General features: G+C 37.1%; 1 protein-coding gene across 3 annotated transcripts in view; it reads left to right on the top strand.

Moving 5' to 3' along the window:
* LOC132124231 (ras suppressor protein 1-like) overlaps window positions 1-23,849 on the top strand; it is a 33,751-nt gene that overhangs the window by 9,077 nt on the left and 825 nt on the right. For all 3 annotated transcript variants that reach the window (XM_059535154.1, XM_059535155.1, XM_059535156.1), the window contains exons 6-8: window positions 1,158-1,240; window positions 1,739-1,853; window positions 9,001-9,133. In XM_059535154.1, coding sequence (XP_059391137.1) covers window positions 1,158-1,240; window positions 1,739-1,853; window positions 9,001-9,133 — 331 coding nt within the window. The remainder of the gene's footprint in view (window positions 1-1,157; window positions 1,241-1,738; window positions 1,854-9,000; window positions 9,134-23,849) is intronic.

Here is a 23,849-nt window from a genome sequence, read left to right as displayed (position 1 = left end):
TAAAAATAGCAATTTTATGTGCACAGGTTTTCATTTGAACTGAGTAAAAAAATGATTTAAAAATGGTCTCCATTTTGCTTTTTTTAATTTAACTAAACAATTTTTTATTTTATCTACCGATTTAAATTACATTACAATTTGGGTTCAGTAAGAATACTTTTATTCAGCAAGTATGCATTTAATTGATAAAAAGAGGGAAATTTATAATGTTATAAAATATTTATATTTCAAATAAATGCTAAAAATCAAAGAATCCTAAAAGCTGTACTTCATAGTCTTTTTTTTAAATCTTTTTTTATTCATCTTGATTTGATCTAATGAGAAAAAAAAAGCATGTATGATATTTCAAGCTTGAAATTGTGACCACAAAGTCACAAATTTTCCACTAATTTCCATTTGTTTATTGTTGTGGGCTTATTGATTTCAGATTTACCCACTTAAACAAGAACAGACTGTGGTTGTTTGCATTTCAGGCACCAGTTCAGAATAAACTGCAATGAGAACCAGACAACCTACTAACAATATGGAAACAAAATAACTGTTAACTTTATCATCTTCATCATTATCATAATAATCCTCATCAGTCCAATCAGCTGGTCACATCAGAGGACACTGATGAGCAGTGATGGGCTCTAACAAACTGTTATGTTAATGGCAGCCACATAATGAAAGCACCATCTTAACATTAATCAAGGTCTCTAAACTCTAACCACACACACACACACACACACACACACACACTCACTCATACACATGCTCTCAAACCTCCATTTATCACTGGTGTCTGGAGTGGCAGTCATATCAGCAGTGAAAGTTGAAATGGATATGATTGGCTGTTGCACTAATTAATCAGATCATTGGATGGAAAGTAAGTGGGTGGGACTTTTTAAAAATCCCAGTTCCAGATGACCAAAATACATATTAGTTGTTGCCCAATTTTGTGTTTATTGCTTTTCTCAATGTTTATCTGATGTGGTGCTCAAGTACGCAGTATGAGTGTGTATTTGATGCTATTTGTCAAACTGTTGATATTGTGTGTGTACTTGAGTGTAATATTGTAGCCATGCAGTATTAATCAGAGATGACCGTTTCTATTGATCGGTGTTTGCAATACTTCTCACACACACACAAACACACATTTCTCTCTCTGATTTCAGCCACCCTCCGCGCTCTCTATCTCAGTGACAACGATTTTGAGATTTTCCCCCCAGACATCGGCAAGCTGGCCAAGCTACAGATAGTGAGTAATTTATCTAAATTGCCTCTGAAATCAATTGCTTTTGTGGCGGCGCTCTGTGTCGTGTGTGTTGGATTTATTCTCCGCAGTGTGTTTAGATGTGGTGAGAGGTGATTTACAGGCTGATCTTCAACCCTGTGCTCACTAAGATCAGACTCAATGCAGGGTCACAGACATAAAACAGCTGATAATTACAACTTTAAACTTGGTTATGTCAGCAAAAATATTGTTTTAAATGTGATTTTCTTTTTTTTTTTCTTTTTACGAATGATTACAGTATGAACTTATTTTGTGATTTCATTTATATTTCACATGCATAAATAAATCATACTCGTTTACTAATAGTAATTGAGATTGAATATATATATATATATATATATATATATATATATATTATATTGTATTTAATACTCTCTGTCCCTCCAAGAAAATAACTTTTCTTGATTATTGCCAGTTTGTTTGTTTGCTGTCACTCTTCAATTCTTCTGTCTTTGTTCTTAGTTGAGTTTGAGGGACAATGACCTCATCTCTCTACCCAAAGAGATCGGAGATCTGGCTCAGCTGAAGGAACTTCACATTCAAGGGAACAGACTCACTGTACTGCCTCCTGAACTTGGTGAGACATTACCTTGTGCACAACATGTTCCTGGATCAACATTCTATACGTTTCAGAGCAAAGAATCAATGATTGTTTAATGGAAATGCAAACTATATACATCTTCCTAAAGCAAAGAAATCCACACTTTACACAGCCGTGCATTCTAATTAGCTACAGATTTGTCATTTTGTGTGATCGGCTGGAGGCTTTGCGTTAGAGTGGTATTGCTTGGGTCAACTTAGGTTGAACTCCTCTCTACCCAAGTGCAGGGTTCTAAATTAACTTTTTTGATCACCAGCCAATGTGGCTGGTAACTTTCTAAAGTTACCAGCCAATCAGAATTTCCACTAGCCATTTTTTTCCCCGGTAAAAATAACAAATTATGAGTGCCACTGAATGCATTTGATCATTTTATTAACATTGTTGGCATGAAAAACACATATAAAGTACAATGCATACAACAAAATACACACTGACTCAAATTTAAAATTATTAGTTACCACCGCGAAATTGCTTGTTTTGTTTTTTCTTTCGCATAACTTACATGCGGCAATCCTGACAAAGGAATCCAGAGCGAATCCAGTCGGTAAGACCATAGACGGTAAAAGAAATGGACACAGCGACCCCATTGAAACTCAATTGAGACAACTGAAGCCCAGTTTTAGCTATTTTTAGCACTTCCGTTTCTGACGCGCAGACTCAAACTAAGCTTGATGACGTCAGCAACCTGTCTGACAGATGTACATCTTCTAGTAGCTGTGCGTGCAAACTGCCATCGTTAATCTTGCAGAGACAGCGAGCTTGAGCGGGGAGTTCTTTGGCGTGAGTGAGCAGGAGTAAGTATTCTGATTAATTATTTTGTATAGTATTTTAAAATGTAACGCCAGTACGCCATATTAAGTTAATTGCCTGCGAGCTTCTCCTCCTGTCTGTACGGTAATGCGACAGAGAGTCGAGTGGTTATGACGCAATCGTTAGCCTATTTTTACAGAAACTGTTTCTACGGGGCCATAATTTAACATAGAAGGCAATGGAGCCCTTTATACATTCTAGTGTATTTTTAGAAATAAATAATGGACAAATGGAGTCTTTAAACGCCTCAGATGTAAAGTTATTAGCTGTCAAAGTGACGCCAAAATGAATGGGAGGTCAATGGGATGCTAACGCAAGTGAAGTTCTGCTACAAGATGGCAGCACCCGGCCGACTTCAACTTCCGGTCGGCTTCCTTGCCGCCTGGGTAAGACAGCGATAACATCTTTTTTAGATATGAAGGCTTCAAGTGTTGTTCTGTGCTCGGGTTTTAACGCAAAGTTAAAGTTTAAATCACTTAAAACAGACGCGATAGCAGTTTCGAACGAATGTTCCTCTGCAGCATCCATCTTTGTAATGTACAAAATCTGCTTTACCGTCGCTGCGCTGTCATCATCGTGTAAACCCCGCCTCAACGTTTCTGATTGGTGCCGCGATTTCGGCGGCACAGAAACGAGCTAGATAGTCCTCTTTGCCAGACTATTCTGTAGAGAGAATTGAAATTCGCCGGAAGTAGTCTGGGTTTTCCCAGGCTAGACCCGTCAGCCATTTGGCATTAAATTTTCTTTTCTTTGTTTCTCTGTCCGTAATACGGAGCCCCGCACGTCACCTGAAGGAGAAAAAAATCAATCCGTGGCGACGGTTTTGCAATCCGTCCCCTCAGTTTATAAACCGTACTCACAAATTCATAAACTGTTCCCACGGTTTAACAAATCGTGCCCACGGATTAACAAACCGTGCACACGAATTCCCAATCCGTGCGCTCAGATTTTGTAAACCGTACCCTCGGTTTTTGAATCCGTACTCACAAATTCATACGGATTCCCACGGATTTGTAAACTGACACGCATTTGTGGCTCCGCCCCCACCGGCAGATTCATTTCTGTTTATTAAACATTATTTTTCATAGTATCCAACGAGACCACGATCAGAATTCACAAAATAGTCTTCTTTTTAGCATTTATTTTACATTAATCACCAATAGGATAAGACACAGCCGCCTGTGTTTTATGGCCAAAAAAATAATCGCTAAAAAGAAGAAAATAAGGGTAAAAAGCAATACAAAACAAATAATATGCCGGTTATGTTTTCATTCCTTTTCTCTCTAACTGAATGCAATGTTATTTTTGGCCTATTTAATAATAATATTAACAGTGAAGCATGCATCTAACTCCGGCAGGTGGGGTGGGTGGAGCTTAGTATAATAAAATCACAAAAATAAGTCTTCATGTTAAGGAAGAATTGTACACAAGCATTTCCAAAACTGTCAAAAGGTTATTTAGAAATAAAGCAATTCATGAATTATTTTATGACAAACATTTTTACTGTCTTGTAATCATTTATTTAGCCTACAAATTTAAATTATAAAAATAACTTTCTTTTTATTTTTATCATTATTATATATTATTATACAGGTTATGCATAAGAATCTTTTATCCAAAACAACTTACAAAAGAGGAAAAATAATTACTCCAGAGTCAGTCACAATGGCAGGTTTATTGTACAATAATAATCAAGTGCTATTATAAGATTATCACAAATTTAACAAGATTTTGATGCACATGTTTCTTATGAAATCTTTGTATTCCACCTCGTACTACACTTGATAGAGAATCACTTAAGACACTTTGCTGTAGACCCATTCCACATAATAATATTCATTAAAACTGTATGTCAACACGTAGGAGCTTGCTGCATGAATCTGTGAGTACGGTTTACAAATCCATGGGAAGGGATTGCGAAAGTGTGCGCGCAGATTATGAATTTGTGGGTACAGATTCAAAAACCGAGGGTGCGGTTTACAAAATCTGAGCGCACGGATTGGAAATTCGTGGGCACGGTTTGTTAAACCGAAGGAACAGTTTATGAATTCGTGAGTACGGTTTATAAACTGGGGGGATGGATTGCAAAACCGTCGCCACGGATTGATTGTTTTTCTCCTACAGGTGACATGCAGGGCTCCGTAATATCCTCATCCCCTGCCTCGTTCCTCTTTTCGCCCCCAGAATCTGTCCCAACCACCGCCGCATTTAGTTTAATCTTAATTTTTTTCTTTAATAGCTAATTCCCTCCTCTTTCAGTCTATGTTCCCTGCTCTGGCTCCATTCGTTCTTCTTCCTTGTGTTTTCTGATGGATGCTCTATTCGTTTCCATGTTTTTTCGCGCTGGTTTTAACTGCGAACTGCGTGCAGCCAATGGGCATATGAAACGTCATTACGTAGCTTTACAGCACAGTGTTCATGGGAAATGTAGGAAGTGCTGCCAGGGGATAAATGACCGAGAACAGAGACTCATGCCATGGATCACCAGCCAAACTGGCTAGTAAGTTTTAATTAACACCCGCCAAAATTAATTTTAACCCGCATTTGGCGGGTTGGCGGGTGTTAATTTAGAACCCTGCCCAAGTGCCTTCACTTTGGGAAAATTTCCTCACACACACTGACAATTTAATCTATGATTTTAGTGTACCAGTATTCCAGCATTATCACCTCAGTGGCCCTGCACAGTGGGTCAGCATATATGGTGCTCTTTTAGCCTGTTGCATGAATTCCAAACTATTTGTTTGTCTGTTGGGAGAAATTGCATGTAAATTATTGAAGTTTGTATGGCCATAGAAGGTAAATGGAGAAAGTGGCTTACAAATGTATGTGTGGCATGCAGTTGAATGAGTTACAGATAGCAAAATTCAGGCTAACAACTTCATAAAGACAAGCTTTTTTAGCATGAACTGCTTAGCAACTGCATAGCAGCACCACTCACTAGCACCATGACTGAAGAGTTTTGACTTGTGTTATTTAGTGTGTTTCTATGTGGTTGCAACACATACATATTGTTTTCAAATTTTTGTTTTATGAGTTGTGTAGTGTTTTAGTAGTTGCCCGTTGTTGTGAGTGTGAACGCTCCGGTCAGCAGGTCTTTGTCCCGTGCACTCTGTAGGGGAGACTCTTCCTGCGTGTAGTTTATTAGGACCCCTCTGTCATGTCCCTGTAATCCCACTCTACAGACCGGCCTCATTAAGACCACCGCCGCCATGTGTGTGTGTGTGAGAGACGTGCCCAGCTAACAAGGAGCAACCAAGCGCACATGCCAAGAGAAGGAAAGGAGAAGGAGAGGAGGAGAAAAAAGCAAGGGATGTGAACGAGAGTGTGCATAGAGGACAGATAGACAATCTTTACCACTCAGAATATATCATGTGTAAAGCTGATGCTTTAAACTGTTATATGAAAAGAGGAAGAGGAGGGTGGAAACTGAACCAAGCAGACGTCTGGGCAAACGCTGAGATCTGAAGTAGTTGTAGATTTTGGTTCTGCTGTCTAGGTCTTTTTGGTTCAGGGCTGATGTACACTAACGTCTGTGCCTGTGTCTGACTGCGTTTGTGAGCTGTGTCAGCGCAGGGTTTCCACAGTCAGGGCCTGAAGCTCCGCTGCGCGTCACTAAAACACGCCCTTTATACAACTCTCAGAACAACGTCATGCAACCTCATCATTTCACCAACAAAGAGAAGTTATCTGAAAACTAAGAAGTCACTGGAACATGCGCGATCACAAAACGAACATGATAAAAGCGGCCGTTTGTTTGCATGCTTTGTTATATATTCAAATTCAAAAGCATCGATGTTATAACTATAGAATTAGTGATACACTGATCATATTGATTTAATTTATCAGGACTCAAAATTAATCACAAATAAATACACTTATTTCTATTTTATTTATTTTTAACGCTTATGAAAATAGCCTGCTTATTCAGTCGAGTCTGTTTCTGTTTATTTGTAACCACAGTATAGCCTATACGTCACATTTAGAATGAATGATAATATCTCTATTTTTATAAAAGCTCCCGAACAAAAAACATTATTAGGCTATATATGGTTGTGACGGATAATATAAGTTACTAAATAAATACACGATTGTGATAGAGAATAAGAATCTGACGTCTGATTTCTTCAAGCGGTCATATTTACCATGTTTACTATGGTAACATGTTTAGCGTGCATATCTTTTACATCGCTTATAAATATTTCTGCCTTGTTTACGTGATTATAATCTACATCGGATCAAGTTATTTCAAACACTCGCCGCTGACTGAAAGTGAGTTTTGAGCTTGACTTATTTAAAAAAGTGTTTAATGCTGGTGTTAAAGCTGTTATCTTTCTGAAATGACCCGCAGCGCAGACTCTCTAGTTTTATAAAAGCTCCCGAACAAAAATCATTATTATATTTTGATGGTATGCAGCGTGGAGCTAAACTCACGAAACGAGACGACAGATAAAATGTTACTTAATAAATACACAATTGTGATAGAGAATAAGAAGCTGACATCTGATTTATCCAAGCGGTCATATTTACCATGTTTTCTATGGTAACGTTAATTTTTAGCGTGCATAGTCTATTACATCGCTTATAAATATTTCTGCCTTGTTTAGTGATTATAATCCACATCGGATCAAGTTATTTCAAACACTTGCTGCTAAATAAGAGTGAGTTTTGAGCTCAACTTATTTTAAAAAGTCTTTAATACCGGTGTTAAAGCTGTCATCTTTCTGAAATGATCGGCAGGGCTGAGCTCTCTAGACGCAGAGAAACTCCACCTTTGTTCATAACCCCTCCTCTAGCCCCAGCTGGCCCGCTTTGGCCCAAGGTTTTTGTCGGCCCAAAAAACCCTGGCCGTTGGCCCCGAGGAAGCCCCGGCGAGGCACGATCAAGCCCCGGAAGTGACAGTGGAAACGCGACTGGCCCTGGGACGCACTAGCACGGCACGCCCGGTTTAAGCTCGATAGTGGAAACACGGCTATTGTGTGCCGGGGATCAGGTTTAATTTCACCCTCTTTTGATAGGCTGCTCAACACTTGCTAATCAGAAACTATTTAATAAGCCCCCCTGTGAGCTGAGATGAGCCACATTAGCATTTTGACCTGTACTGTTTCCTCTGCACACTGTGATCTGCTTCTCCTCTGGAATTGTGTTGTCACGTTTCTTTACTTCGGCTTTCGGCTCTTCTCATTGTCCTCTTTTTTTATGACTGTTCTGGTGTCTCATTTAGTTTCTTTTCTAGTATCTTCTCTTTTTCATCTTGTTTCTGTTCTATTCTCTCTTGACTTATCTGGTCTCTTTTGTGTCCAGTTTCTTAGTTTTTTTTCTTATTTTATCTCTTCGTAGTCGTGGGAAGTCGTGGCCTAATGGTTAGAGAGTCGGACTCCCAATCGAAAGGTTGTGAGTTCGAGTCCCGGGCCGGCAGGAATTGTAGGTGGGGGGAGTGCATGTACAGTTCTCTCTCCACCTTCAATACCATGACTTAGGTGCCCTTGAGCAAGGCATCGAACCCCCAACTGAACCCCCAACTGCTCCCCGGGCGCCGCAGCATGAATGGCTGCCCACTGCTCCGGGTGTGTGCTCACAGTGTGTGTGTGTGTGTGTGTGTTCACTGCTCTGTGTGTGTGCATTTCGGATGGGTTAAATGCAGAGCACAAATTCTGAGTATGGGTCACCATACTTGGCTGAATGTCACTTCACTTTTCACTTTCTCTTCTCTTCTCCTCTCTTTTCCTGGTCTCCTCACTTTCCACTTTGCTTTTAGTCTTATTTACTATATTTTCCCCCCTTTCTTTAGTCTTAACTCCTTGTCTTGTCTTTTTTTTTTGTTTGTTCATTTTCTTCTCGTTTAATTTTTTGTATTTTTTTCTTTTATCTAATTTCATCTCAGCGGGTCTCTAATCTAATGTCTTGTTTCTTTTCTCTCATTTAATTTTTTTATCGTGTCTCTTCATATCCCATCTCGTTGATTCCTCTTGTTTTTTTTTAATCTCATTTTTTTTTCTCATCAAATTTCATCTAATCTGGTCTCTTTAGGATTCTTACTTTGCACCCCCCCCCTCTCTTTTTTATATCATCTCGTTTCGTGACTCTTATCTCTTTTTAATTTATGTTTCATCTTGCTTTGTCTCATCTCATCCAGTATTTTCTCTTTTATGTCTCATTTCTTCTTGATTTGTCTCTTTATCTCATCTCATCTGGTCTCTTCATAATTCATCTCATGTTGTTTCTTCTTGTTTCTTGTTTTGTATTGTTTCTTTTCTCTCATCTAATTTAATCTCATCTGGTCTCTTCTCTCTTATGTCTTATTTCTTGTCTTTAGGTAACCTGGACCTGACAGGCCCAAAGCAGGTGTTTAAGGCTGAGAATAACTCCTGGGTGACTCCTATCGCAGACCAGTTCCAGTTGGGCATCTCTCATGTCTTTGAGTACATCCGATCAGAGACCTACAAATAGTGAGTGTAACTCTGCATCCCCGTGTGCTGTTAAATGCCCAGGAGCATGTTCTGGGAATCTGAGTGACACAGAAGAGGTGGTAGCTCAATAGTGAGCAATCCAAGCTGCTTACAAAAAGGTAGCAAAACACAATGCTAGTTGCAGAACTCCGATTAAGTCAAGCGCACATCAGCAGCCCTGATCCAGACACCCTCCCTGGGTCTTCAATGAAGAGAAATATCCTGAGATGTCTTGCTAAATACAAAGTATAAATTTAGTCCCTCTATACAGGCCAGTTTTATGGTGGCACATATTTTTCTGGAACAACCCTTAGGATGGTGATGAAAGAGAGGAAAGGTGCAGTTCTCATATTATTTCAGGATCTGATGATTTAATGCACAATTAAATGCAACTAATTAAAATGAAAGCTGGAGGCGTTACCCTGAAAGTCTTGTGGCTCTCTCTCTTTCTTTGTCTCTTGCTTTCCCCTTACATGCCATAAAATGTTATGCAAAAAATATTACATTTGCATTAAATGAAACCATGACTTTTCGTATCGGGTGTCAATAGCACTGACCACAAAAAAAATTAAAAAAGTAGAAAAATAAATACAAAATAAAATCAGTTTGAGTTTGGATGTATAGAGATGACATGGATTTGGTGTTTTGCATATGCGACCAGAGTTTGTGACTTTTCACATCTTCCCATTCCCTCCATTGTTCTCACCATCATTGTGTCTCAATTCTCATAGTTTATTTAAAAAAAGAATTAAAAACATAAAATAGTCTAACATCTGTTCACTATATTGAAAGTATATGTTAATATAATGCTTAGTGTTTTATGTTATATTTATATTATATATTATATTTATATATTTATTGTTATATTACAAATAAATTTTACTATTCATAATGTACTACACGTGTAGTAATAAATATAGTTGACAAAAACATATACAGTATAGTAAATATATATATATATATATATATATATATATATATATATATATATATATATATATATATATATAAATACTAAGAAATATAATTAATAATAATAAATACCGCAAACATGTAGCAACATAGTGCAGAATATATACAATAACAACATTACATATAAATTCTACTATTAATGATACAGTTTATTATAATATTTAATATTAGAGTATTGAGGTAAAATATATTATATGTAGTAGTGATTATTAGAATATTTATAAAATGTTTCATTTTAATTTAGCTTTAAAATTCATATTTGTATTCAGATGTTTATTGTTATTATGTATAGTTGCACTATATATAGTATATAATTATAGAAATATAGTATAAAATATATAATACCATTTAATATATAAATAAAAATAACAACATAAATTTAGTATGTAATAAAGCAACATATACTAATATAATGTTATTATAATACATTGATAAATTATTTATATAAAACATATAAAGCATATGGTATGTTATGTATAGTTGTGTGATGTGTAATACTTAAATAGCATACATTCTTCTGGTTTGTATAATAGTACCGGTAATAGGTTATTACTGCATTTTGATAGTATGTTACTAAATATGGCTCAAACCTGATGTAATTCTTTTGACCTAGGGGAAGGAAGTTTCCAGACTAATTGTAGTGTATGTTTCACGGCTCTGTTCCATTTATCAATCCCCCTGAACAGGAGGCAAATCCTTCTCTGTTTGATCATTTAGCTGCTTGCTGTGCTGCTGTCTGGAGAGGACCGTCGTAACAAACTAACTGGAACTGATCTTCCCCTACAGGCACAGTCAGAACCACTGTGCATCTCAGTGTGTGCTGACACCGTGACCGGGCATGTGTGTGTGTGTGTGTGTGTGCATGTCTGTGCAGTGCGCAATAATCAGATACTGCTGCTTGAAATGTTTTATATAATTTTGTTAAGTTGACTGTGTATCATCCGTTCTAATGCTCCTGTGTTTTGCTAAACTCAATATTTTGTTTGTGCATCGGATAGTTCTTATACGCTGCTTTGTATCGAAGTAAAGTCCACAAGGTTTGAAGGTTACGTTGCCGAGAGCTGACATTGCATATTCAGTTTGATAAATGGGATTTTTTGAGTGAATCAATGCCATTTGAAGCTGTCATCCATCTATCAAAACTGCCCCATACGTTAGATTTTTGAGTCCGATATCTGAGTCTAAGCAGTTCTGACCACCATTTATCGGTCCATAAATATCTTTCATACTTGTTGTGACATTTAGTCAGAATTGCTCCTCAAAATGTTGGAAGTGGATCTCCATCCAAAATGACTCAGAAGTGTAGCCTTGTGTTGAAAAATCTAGTCTGGCAACCCAAAGGTGACCCACCAAGGTCAGTCCATGAACTTTAATCATGTTAACTTACCATGTGTGGTTCCTCATTGAGAACTAATCTGGTAGCTTTACATAATTTCTTTACTTTCAAGAAAAAGAATTAAAAACTCATTTTGAGGAGAAAATTTTTTTTTTTAAAGTCAATAAAAAAATCAACCGTTTTCTTTGCAGAAATGCCCTTATTTGCTATTATTATTATAAATTAGTACAGTAACTATTGGTTAAACGGTTATCTAAAACAATAGTTAATGCATAGATGCTTGTATGTTTGTTCCTCTGTTTGTTTATGTGCCTGCAAATGTGCGCAAGAGAGACAAGTAGGTTGTCTCACATTAGACAAGTGTTAACGGTGTGTAATTCTCTGTAGTTGTGTGTCCACGGTTCAACAGTTTCATTCTCACCTGCCTAAACGTCCTTCAGCTAAGAAATCACAAGACTCACACCTTTCTCCCTCTCGCGCTCTCTTCCTTTCACTATTCCTCACCTCATCAAGTTTTCACTCCTGATGGACGTTTTCTCATTTAAGTTCACTCACTGATCCAGCGTTTCGAAATACCAGAACGTTAAAACAGCAGAAGGCAGCCGCATCCAGGCTGCTTTCATTTTTAATTGGCAGGGTTGTGTGCTATTATAACTGGGCATACTCTGTCTTTTTTTTTAGTGGGGGCGCAAGTTGGAGAAAAAAAAAATAGAAATTTACATATATTTTCTACTTTGAAAATATTTGTTTATTTAAAATTTAAAAAATAAAAAAAATGTTACCACGCTAGTTCACCGAAAAATGAAGATTTGAACTTAATTTACTCACCCTCGGGCCATCCGAGATGTAAATGACTTTATAATCTTTAGTTAACCTTTTCAGAATATTTTAAACTGAAAACATGGTCCTTGATGAAGTCAATGGCTACCGTCCCTTTGAGATTCAAAAGAGCAGATCAATAAATCCCCACAGCTCCTGATGATCTATTGAAGCCAAACGATCACTCTGTGTGCGAAATTGAACATTATTTACAATATTACAGCATATAACATGTATATGAAATTAAAACGGTTGACGAGTCTTTACCCTCCTCTTGTTTCCTGCTCTTCTGTCAGTGGGTTTGGTCGTAGTATAAACCGCAGGTGGAGGAGGAGGAGGGGGTAACCTGTCATGCATATTTCATGGGGCGGCTTCTTAACCTGACAGAAGGATCTTATGTCTGACTGACAGCATTGGGGAGACTCTTCGTGCTCATAATGCATTAACATATCGTAAAGCTGCCTTCCCGCCATCTTTTATTCATCACTAACTCTAAACGCTTGTTGACCATGGTACAACCGCCGCAGATCTCTTCACAGCTGTCCAGGGCTGACTGAAAAACCATCCGCAATTAACTTCCCATCGGCACAAAACCTGACGTGCACACAAGCAGGAAGTCCCGTGTCTATCCAGTCATGGGCCAGTCGTACGAGTCAGCAGGAAGGACCGTCACAGACTGGGAATTACTGCATGTGTGTTTTTTATAAAGCGTTTCAGAGAAGCCTTTTACTGTGACTGCTGGTGTCAAAGGTCAAATTGCGATGTTGATTTTGATGAAAATCCTTTAATATGACATGATATAATAATTCATGTTATTCCATTTTACTCTGATTAAAATAGTATGTAATTTTAATATATAATGCCATATAATAAACGTATATTAGTCAATATATTATTATTATATATTTTTTTCATTTTTGTTGATGGTAATGTCCAAAATGATGAGACCCAACATTAATATTTTTTGTTGATGTATAAACATCTATTAATTTATTAATTGTAAAAAAACTAATAACAGCTTTACAGCTTAAACAAAATGACACTAGAAAACAATGAGCATTGAGCTTTTAGCTGTTTTTTTTTTAAGAAACTTCATTAAGTTTCTGTGTTCTTGACACTGTTTAGGATGGCATCTCACATTTTTACAATAACAGTGAAATGGGGCTGCACAATTAATCAAATTTCTTAATCGCGATTACAATTATGGATGCCACAATTACATAATTGTTCAAAGTGGCAATTAATTGTTCAAAGTCCACTTATGTTATTCTGCGTTATCTTAAGGGTTTTCCATTGTTTTAATTTTAGTTTTAGTATAACATTATAATGCAATTCATTATTATGCTTAATACCATAAAAAAGCAATGAAGTTTTTCAGCTTGTTTATTTTCATAAAATACGGCATGCAGTTGCATCAAACAATGGTATAAACATCATTCAATGTAAATTGTGATCATCATTGATAATTAATAATCACAATTAAAATTTCAAGGGAATAATCAACAATTATTATTTTTGTCATAATCATGCAGCCTTACAGCGCAATTAACCTGTTTTAACAAAAGTTAACCACATCAACTCTGGGGACCCACCAGTGGGTCCAATATTGCATATGCCTAATTCTCAAAAAATCAAAATAACAGCTCAAGTGGTTTTAAATATATTCACTTAATTGTTTATGCAAATGTAAGTTATAATATTATGTTTGTATTGTTGATATACGTGCCTTTAAATCAATGTTTTAGTATTATTTATGTACTATTACATAATTTATTAATATATTGAATTAAAATTGAATTTACTTTATATCTTCATTTTCCATTTTAATTTTAGTATACATTTTAGTTTTATGTGCTTTTGTCATTTTATTCTTTTTTTTTTATATATATATTTCCTTTCAGATGTATTTATATAAGTGTATTTCCATTTGTTTTAGTAATTTTGTTACATCAGATATTTCAGGTAAGTTTTTTTTTTTTATCTAATTTTTATATTAGTAATGTTCATATTTATTTCAATTAACAAAAACAGTTTCGAATAGCTTTGTTATTGATAAAACCGATTTATTGCTGAGATAGCTGCTGAGAGTGCTGATAATTTACTCAGAGTATAAACGGAGATCATGACAGCATAGTACCACTAATGTGATGTAAAAGATCTGTTAGCATAACAGGAGTAAAGCTTTTTAGATATATCAACTCTGAAATACTCTCAAGATGGATTGATTATATGGGTTACTTTCTGTATTAACCATGAGGCCACTTGATTTTCAACTGCAGTTTCATTAACACAAAGTGACTTCTTGTATTTGTTTTTGTCTAACAAATGGCTCCCAAATCTCAATTGCAGTTAGTTTGGAAAAGTTCTATGAGTTTAGAATGACATGATGGTGAGTTAACAGGGATTTTAAATTTATGCGTGATCCATTTCTTTAGCCCTAAGTTACTCCAGCGGAAGTGGTGTGGTAGTGTGTGTGCTGTATATGTTCTGAACACTAAAGCAGTGAGAGTTTATGAGAGTTAAAGCCTGCATATTTCCTCAGACAGACTGTTTCCTTTCCATATTCTCTCTAATTATATTCATGCATTGCTGCTTTCTCAGTCTGCAATAGAACTGACACCATGTTTCCCATAATGCCTCTTACAGTCATCTAGTTTAAAGGGGGAAAGTGCCAGTTTGGAACCATAGCTGGTTTATATTTTGTCTAAACAAAAGTGTCTAATTTTCAGACGAGTGAGACCTGGAGTGTTCTTGTTTGGTGGTATCTCTGAAGCGCTTTGTGTCATCAACATGAGTTTAACTGTGAATTCCAGCAACACTTGCTTAACTTGCTTTAATTGTGTGTGCTCATTTCTCCTGTTTTTACTTTTCGATTACCATTGGCAATCTCAAAAAGTGTCGGGTCTCGGGGCTAATCACCTGTCTTTTTGGTGTGGGTGTGTGTGTGTTGGGATGGTGACAGCTCACCACATCTGCCTGTTTGTGTTTTCCCCGCCTCCCTTGTTCCCCGTTGTTAACCATAATTGCTCGCCACCTGTTCTCTATGTCCTTCTAATTTTTTCCCCTTTATTATTCCCTGTGTTTCTCTGTCTATTGTCAGACTGTTGTTATTCGTTCCAATAGCTCCGATCATCTAGCAGTTCTTTGTACTCACCCTGTCGTGTCTTGTCCTCAGGCTCCAGTGTGTTTGGCTCATTTCTCTGCTCTAGTTCTTACAAGTCCAGAGCTCCTAGTAGCTTCTGCTGTTCATCCTGTCACTACGAGTGAATCCTGTGAAACGTGGCTCATCTGCTGTTCATCCTGTCACTACGAGTGAATCCTGTGAAACGTGACTCATCTGCTGTTCATCCTGTCACTGCGAGTGAAACCTGTGGAGCGTGACTCTTTCTTCTCTGTCTCCGCTTTGTGAATAAAGCCTTGAGTTTACCCGCACCTGAATCCAGCCTGCTATCTCCTGACAAAAAGAGGATCTATTTTTTGCACATCATAATGTAGTGTCGCCTAAATTCACTTCTAGTATTTTAATAGGTTTACACCATATAGTGTTCCTGTGGCTCAAGTGGTAGAGTAGAGCTGAAGATCTTTGCCTGAACCCGACGGGTTCGGTCGTGTTTGGGCTTAATTCATACTTACACGGGCTAGGGCTTGTGCTTCCGCTCCAGTCTGTGAGGAAAATGAGCGGTCATGTGATGTGTTTCGATTAGCGCGAGAAAAATGCAAAAATAGATGCTGAGTAGGTGAAATGGAGGCTTGCCTCTGGCGAAATACGTTTTGGTTGCACCAGCAACTAAAGCAAAGCCTGAGATGTGGAAACGTTTTGACCATGTTTATAATGAGAATAATGAGCCAGCGGGTTATATTCCTGGACGCACCATCAGTGAGCGTAGGAACGCGCTGAAACCATCTACAGTGGATTCAATAATTTTCCTCCACAAAAACATGTAGCCTAACCTTGGTGAGTAAAGGTTTTTCAAATTATAACTAAATATTAGTTGAGTCTTTAATGCATAATGTAGACAGAGTAGGCTATATAGGCCAATGTTGGCATTATTCTTTTATTACATTTCAGCTGCTAGTGGCAAAGCAAATCCGGCGGAGCTTTTATCTTAATTTTGTTATTGCCAAATACCCATCTTAATTTAGAATTTCTTAATTTACTCTTTTTTTTTTTATTGGTGCGTTGGACTATTTATACGCTAAATGAGCCTATGTGTAGGCCTATTTAGAATGTTACGATGTTACAGAGGACTTATTTTATTTCTTTGTTCCAACTTCCAAGTGTCCTATAACATATGTTAGTCATGAATAAATTGTTTAAACGTATATAAATGACACATTCTTGACAGAGCATTGCGTTAGCAGCGCAATGTTGTGGGTTCGATTCCCGGGAAACACATGTTAGTTAAAAAATGTTAGCCTGAATGAACTGTAAGTCGCTTGGGATACAAGCGTCTGCTAAATGCATAAATTTAATTTAATTTAATAGATCAGTGTTGTAAAGTAAACCATTTTACTGCAGGATTGGGCTACTTTTACACTGTTGCAACAGGTTAAAGAGATGTAGTTTTTAAAAGCAATTGGGCTGGATCTGTTTTGCAGACTTGGCAACCGTAACATAGATGTATATACATAGATGCCTCATTATCGGCTGTTTCTATTGGCCGCTTTACATAAGCCATCCTCCATACTGGAATGCTTGAAGCTGATCTCTGAACACTGGAGCAAATTCTGTTATGTGCATTACCATAGTTTAAAAGTCTGTAATACATAGTTTAAAAACAATGTTGATGTGTCTGGAGTGGTCAAATGTGGCATCTACATACATATCCATGGTTTAAACCGCTGTGAAGCTTGTTTGATTCAGTCAGGTTGGGAAGCCTACAAGAAACCAACTGTGGCTTGACTAAGAGTTTTGGTCAGTCTGTTTATGTGTGTTGTGCATTCTAGTCTGTATTTGTGTTCTTCATCTCTAGGGTCTGGAGGTTTTAAAGGTTGAGCGCAATTCCATTCCTCCTCATTAGTTTGGGTTCACAGACAAGAACCCCTGCTAGAGTTTATCAATAAAATGTCATGTTAACAGCCCAAACTCAGCACAGCCTTCAGCTTACTGTTCACCCCGGCTCAGACAATGAATAAGCAATGAATAATTAATTAAACATTAATCTTTTAGATGATCAATGTAGCATGAATGTCCTGTACATGTACAAACAGGGTACAAAAGTGGTGGTTAAGCCTGCTGTGATTGGCTGTTTTTGCAGTAATGGGGCTGCTCGGTCCTGCAGATCTTGTTGATAATGGGGGCGTCAGGGGAGAGATCAGTTATGAGCTGTTCACCATCCATCTTCATTATTGTCATTTACTCTCATTTAGCTGGTGCATGGATTTCCGTTGGACCTGTCAGCACAGATAGTGTTTTATACTGAGATGAGTGTAGTGATTGTGTTTGTGCTCAAAGAAATTTAGCTGTGCAATTCTTTGTATTAACAACGGTTAAGGGTACAAGAAATGATCTTTCGTGTGCCGGTGATGTGCTTCCTCATCCTTTTTCTCTGTGACTCTTTCAGTTTAACTGTCATTAATTCTATTTAGATTGCGTTTGTTATCCATGAGTCTGGGGCTCGTTCACCTGATCTCATTCTCTACAATTTCAGATCTCTTGTAATGCAAGAGCAGCTGAAACATCATTTACAAATTACCTCCAACCTCATTGACCGTTTAATGATCCACAAGTCACCCACACATTTATCATTAATTCATTCCCTCTCACCTCTGACACACCTGAACATGCTTTGAAAGCCACTTTACGGAAACACACCATCTCTGACACACACACTTATGACCGGCCGCCCTGACTGTGTTAGACACTCTTGACTGTAACTGAGATTAATTATCCCATGTGGAACTGGAGCACTCGCAGGAAAAAGACCATCTCCGGCATCGTCGGGGAGCAGCTTCTGTAGATTTTGCTGTCCTGGTCCACTTTTAATTGGCTGTAAATTATGAGGAAAGCAGATAAATGGGGGATAAATCTTTGTGTTTACTCTGTAGCCTCTCAGCACTGCAATGCTGCTGTGATAACATGGTTTCACAGACAAGGGCAAGATTTTCTCACCGTTTCCAGACTACAGGTTTGAAGGTATGCAGTTATATGATTATATAAAGAGTCAAGTTATTTAAAAAGGATTCGAGACAGTAGTTGAGCAAAGATAAGTTTGGTTGTTGGACAGGATTCTGATGACAGCATTACGAACCCTTCACAGGTTGATCTTTAGACGTTGTGTTAGATGCGTTGGGAGATTCTCTCAGTGTTGTCTTCCTGCCAGAGGGTCCGTCAAAGCTGCGGGACACTGACAGAGAGAGAATGGCTATCAGATTCACCTCACACCCTGCTGCATATCAGCCTCCTGTAAAACAGCCCAATTTAGCCCTGACACCAGCGCAAACATCTATGCACATCTGTCAGCACCGATTCCTTCAGTCAGCTCAGAGACAGCTCACAGTCTGTGCACATACATACACAGCTCACTAACATGCTCTCCACATCCTTCTGCATATGTGATCATCATATCATGAAAATAAAAAAGGTGAACACTTTTAAAGTCACCTGATCTTTAAATTACCTTTTTGTTTGGTTCTGACAGTTGCAGATGTTTAATTAGAACACTTGATTAAATACTTAATTAAAAGAAAAGTTTAATATGTTTATAGTGGCACCATGGCCTAATATTTAATGTACCGCCACACACTGAGTTAAGTCACCACAAGTTTAATCAGCGTTTCTCATTCTTTTGCTCCTAAATTCCTGTCTTTTCATCATAGCAATTCAAGTGTCAAAAAGAATAAAAATATATCAAATGAAATGCATGAAGTTTTTTATACATATTTTGAATGTATATTTATGTAAATGTTTATGGAGGCCCATAATATTCCAATCTTTTCATCATTTTACAAGGAGATTTATTTGAATTATTGAATTAAAATTTTATTTTAATGGTATTTTGTGTCCTTTATTTTATAATGTTATATTTTGTGATTTATAGTGAATAATAGATATTTTTTCTATTTTTTACATTATTTTACATTATTTTTGTATTTCTTTTTTTAAGCATGCTTTTATATTATTTTATTGTATTTCATTTACTTTTATTTTGCCTTATTTTATATATTTTTTAAATTCATTTTACGTTAATTTTTTTATTTTTTTTATTTTTTTACTTTATTTTATTGTATTATTTCACTTTATTTATATTTTAATTTATTACTAATTTTGTTCCACACCATCAGCAATACAGTGGCATCATGGGACAGCAGATGAAAATTAGCCATATTGGTTTAATCTGGCATTTTTGCTTTGATTTGGTGTGTTAATTAATGTGTTTTAACCCTGTCAATATTGTTGTCTTTTTCTTTTTTGTAGTGTTTTCTTTCTCTTTTTTCCAGTAAGTGAAAGTGGTTTCACATTCCATATACCTCGATCACCAAACACTGAATTAAACATAAGACATGCTTTACAAACCAGCACATGCACACACTTCACAGTCAGTACTAATTTTAGTGAGCAGTGCATTTTTTTTTTTTGGATGTGAAGTGTTTTCTCTTTTTTCTTGCATGTGTGAGATAAAAAGCTGTATTTGAGGTTTCTGATATTTCTGTACTCTTGAGGGTCCGCAGGGGTTTGAGTAGTGCCTCCCTGCTGGGCTCTTGCCTCTGCGCCTGGCTGGGCAGCTCCAGAGGAGGTAAGAAGAAACGGGAACCTCCAGCCCCCAAGGGAAGAACCTCTGACAGGACCACACAGATGGACAGGCAGCTTAGTGCTTAAGAGAGATATGAAGAGACAGAATGAACAAGAGAGACTGACTGACTCGTTGATGAGAGAAGCACTCAGCCTGTCTGACCAAACAAGACACAAAACTATAGAAGACAAAAGCAGATTATGTACACACTTAGTCGGAGAAAATATTTACATTTTGCAAAACTGCTTCGCTCTGTTCTTGGATTGTGGCAAATTGGTTGAAGATCTGAGTTTGTTGCTGAAAGTTTGTAGGTTCAAACTCTGTAAAGAGCAGTCTGTCTGACGTCAAAGATGTTTTAAGTAAAAAGTATACAGTAGGTCACTTTGCATAAAGCAACTGCTTACAGAAAGAATATTAAGTGTCTTCCTCTTACGATGAAATTAAAGTGACTCAAACGCTGAGAGCAGGGCTGAGAACGACTGCTCCCTCGGCTTGGGCCGTGTGTGGTCCTTTGTAAATATTTGATATGAACTTTAGTCATGAAACTGAGCTGTAGCTTGACATTTCATGCACTGCAATTAGAATTCTCCCTCAAATAATATTCTTTAATTACACTTGGGAATATGGTCCAGGCATGCTAGGTGTAGACTCTGCTAACTCTGAAATCACCCGCCGCTATGTCAACATCCAATCAGGGATCAGTATTTATGATGTAATGGAAACAGCAGTCGGGACTGCAGTAAAAATGAAAGCTGTGTACCAAAACCCAGTGAGCTCAGCTGCCTATTTAGATAGCATTTTTAAGGAGTACTTCACCAAAATATGAAAATTGTTACCCGAGTGTTGTTCCAAAGCTGCAGGACTTCAAAAGACAGTTTTGAAGAATGCTGGAGTCCATACAATGGAAGCCCATTTCCAGAGAGATACAAGGCATAATTATGAGATAAAGTAAAAATTGCAAATGATTATTGAATGATTATGAAGTAATTAAAATAATTCTAACTAATCATTCTCATTATGACACAAAGTCAGTTATTACATAAAATGTCAAAAAAAATTTACAATTATGACTTATCTCATCATTTTGACCTGTCATAATTGTTTATCTCATAAATTTGACTTTTTGTCTCATAACGATTTAGCATGTCATAATTTGGACTTTCCCCCCTCATAATTATGATTTAGTATTTTAGAACTTCCACTTTGTCATTATTATGATTTACCAAAGCATGATTTTCTTTTTCTTATGTGGCAGAAATGGGCTTCCATATCTTAATTGTAGACTATAGATTTTTATGTACAAAAAACACTTGAGACAAACGATCTCATTTTGTGTTCCACAAAAAAAAAAAAAAAAGTAATAGAGGGAAGACAATAGGAAAGAAAAGTCTGTCACAATTTCCAGTTCAGACCCACTGTAAGGACTGGAAGCCCCACCTTTCATCTTTTTTTTTTTCGTCCTTTAATATTATTGTTTTTACAACCCGAATTCCGGAAAAGTTGGGACGTTTTTTAAATTTTAATAAAATGAAAACTAAAGGAATTTCAAATCACATGAGCCAATATTTTATTCACAATAGAACATAGATAACGTAGCAAATGTTTAAACTGAGAAATTTTACACTTTTATCCACTTAATTAGCTCATTTAAAATTTAATGCCTGCTACAGGTCTCAAAAAAGTTGGCACGGGGGCAACAAATGGCTAAAAAAGCAAGCAGTTTTGAAAAGATTCAGCTGGGAGAACATCTAGTGATTAATTAAGTTAATTGATATCAGGTCTGTAACATGATTAGCTATAAAAGCTTTGTCTTAGAGAAGCAGAGTCTCTCAGAAGTAAAGATGGGCAGAGGCTCTCCAATCTGTGAAAGACTGCGTAAAAAAATTGTGGAAAACTTAAAAAACAATGTTCCTCAACGTCAAATTGCAAAGGCTTTGCAAATCTCAGCATCTACAGTGCATAACATCATCAAAAGATTCAGAGAAACTGGAGAAATCTCTGTGCGTAAGGGACAAGGCCGGAGACCTTTATTGGATGCCCGTGGTCTTCGGGCTCTCAGACGACACTGCATCACTCATCGGCATGATTGTGTCAATGACATTACTAAATGGGCCCAGGAATACTTTCAGAAACCACTGTCAGTAAACACAATCCGCCGTGCCATCAGCAGATGCCAACTAAAGCTCTATCATGCAAAAAGGAAGCAATATGTGAACATGGTCCAGAAGCGCCGTCGTGTCCTGTGGGCCAAGGCTCATTTAAAATGGACTATTTCAAAGTGGAATAGTGTTTTATGGTCAGACGAGTCCAAATTTGACATTCTTGTTGGAAATCACGGACGCCGTGTCCTCCGGGCTAAAGAGGAGGGAGACCTTCCAGCATGTTATCAGCATTCAGTTCAAAAGCCAGCATCTCTGATGGTATGGGGGTGCATAAGTGCATACGGTATGGGCAGCTTGCATGTTTTGGAAGGCTCTGTGAATGCTGAAAGGTATATAAAGGTTTTAGAGCAACATATGCTTCCCTCCAAACAACGTCTATTTCAGGGAAGGCCTTGTTTATTTCAGCAGGACAATGCAAAACCACATACTGCAGCTATAACAACAGCATGGCTTCGTCGTAGAAGAGTCCGGGTGCTTACCTGGCCTGCCTGCAGTCCAGATCTTTCACCTATAGAGAACATTTGGCGCATCATTAAACGAAAAATATGTCAAAGACGACCACAAACTCTTCTGCAGCTGGAAATCTATATAAGGCAAGAATGGGACCAAATTCCAACAGCAAAACTCCAGCAACTCATAGCCTCAATGCCCAGACGTCTTCAAACTGTTTTGAAACGAAAAGGAGATGCTACACCATGGTAAACATGCCCCGTCCCAACTATTTTGAGACCTGTAGCAGAAATCAAAATTGAAATGAGCTCATTTTGTGCATAAAATTGTAAACTTTCTCAGTTTAAACATTTGCTACGTTATCTATGTTCTATTGTGAATAAAATATTGGCTCATGTGATTTGAAAGTCTTTTAGTTTTCATTTTATTAAAATTTAAAAAACGTCCCAACTTTTCCGGAATTCGGGTTGTATCTCAATTTTTGTCTTATCTCATTGTTTTAACTCAAAATTTGATTTATCTCACTGTTTTTATCTCATAGTTTTAATCTCATAATTTATCTATCTAATTTTTATCTCATAATTTTGATGTCATAATTTAGACTTTTTATGCCATAATTGCTATCTCATAATTTATACATTTCATAATTGTCTTTCTATCTCATAATTTTAACTTTTTATTTTATAATTATGACCTAGTATCTCTTAATTTTAACTTTTTTTTGTTACCAAGACAAAATATCTTGTTTCACATTCCTCAGAAGAAGGTCAGGGAAGACAACAAGGAAGAAAAGATAGTTGTAATGTCCAGTCTGGAAGCCCTGTCTTTCATTTAAAGGAGCCAATTGCTTTTTTGATAGATTGTAGCCCGATTTATTTTATTATTATTATTATTTTTTAAAGAGGGACATTTGTTTTATTGCCCTTTCTCAAATCAAGTTAATGGGAACAAGTACACTATGCATAGAAATTAGCTTCCAAGGGATGTTACCAAGATGCCTATGTACACTGACCTGTGAGACTTTGGTAAAGTGTTCTGAATCTGATTCATTTTAGGGTGCTGCTTATGTAGGCAGTGTATAGCAAAGCAGCTCACGAGGTTTTGGTACAGAACCAATGAATCCTGCATCCATAATACCCATGGTCACTCTCGTTCACTTGAAGTCTCCCCCTTACTCTCTCTCTCTTTGTCTTTTCCCTCGTATCACTGAACCCAGCCTTTGAGTGCTGCTGAAATAGAGATGG

The sequence above is a fragment of the Carassius carassius genome, chromosome 42 (assembly GCF_963082965.1).
Source record: "Carassius carassius chromosome 42, fCarCar2.1, whole genome shotgun sequence".
NCBI classification, from domain to species: Eukaryota; Metazoa; Chordata; class Actinopteri; order Cypriniformes; family Cyprinidae; genus Carassius; species Carassius carassius.
This window is presented reverse-complemented; position numbering and strand designations above follow the sequence as displayed.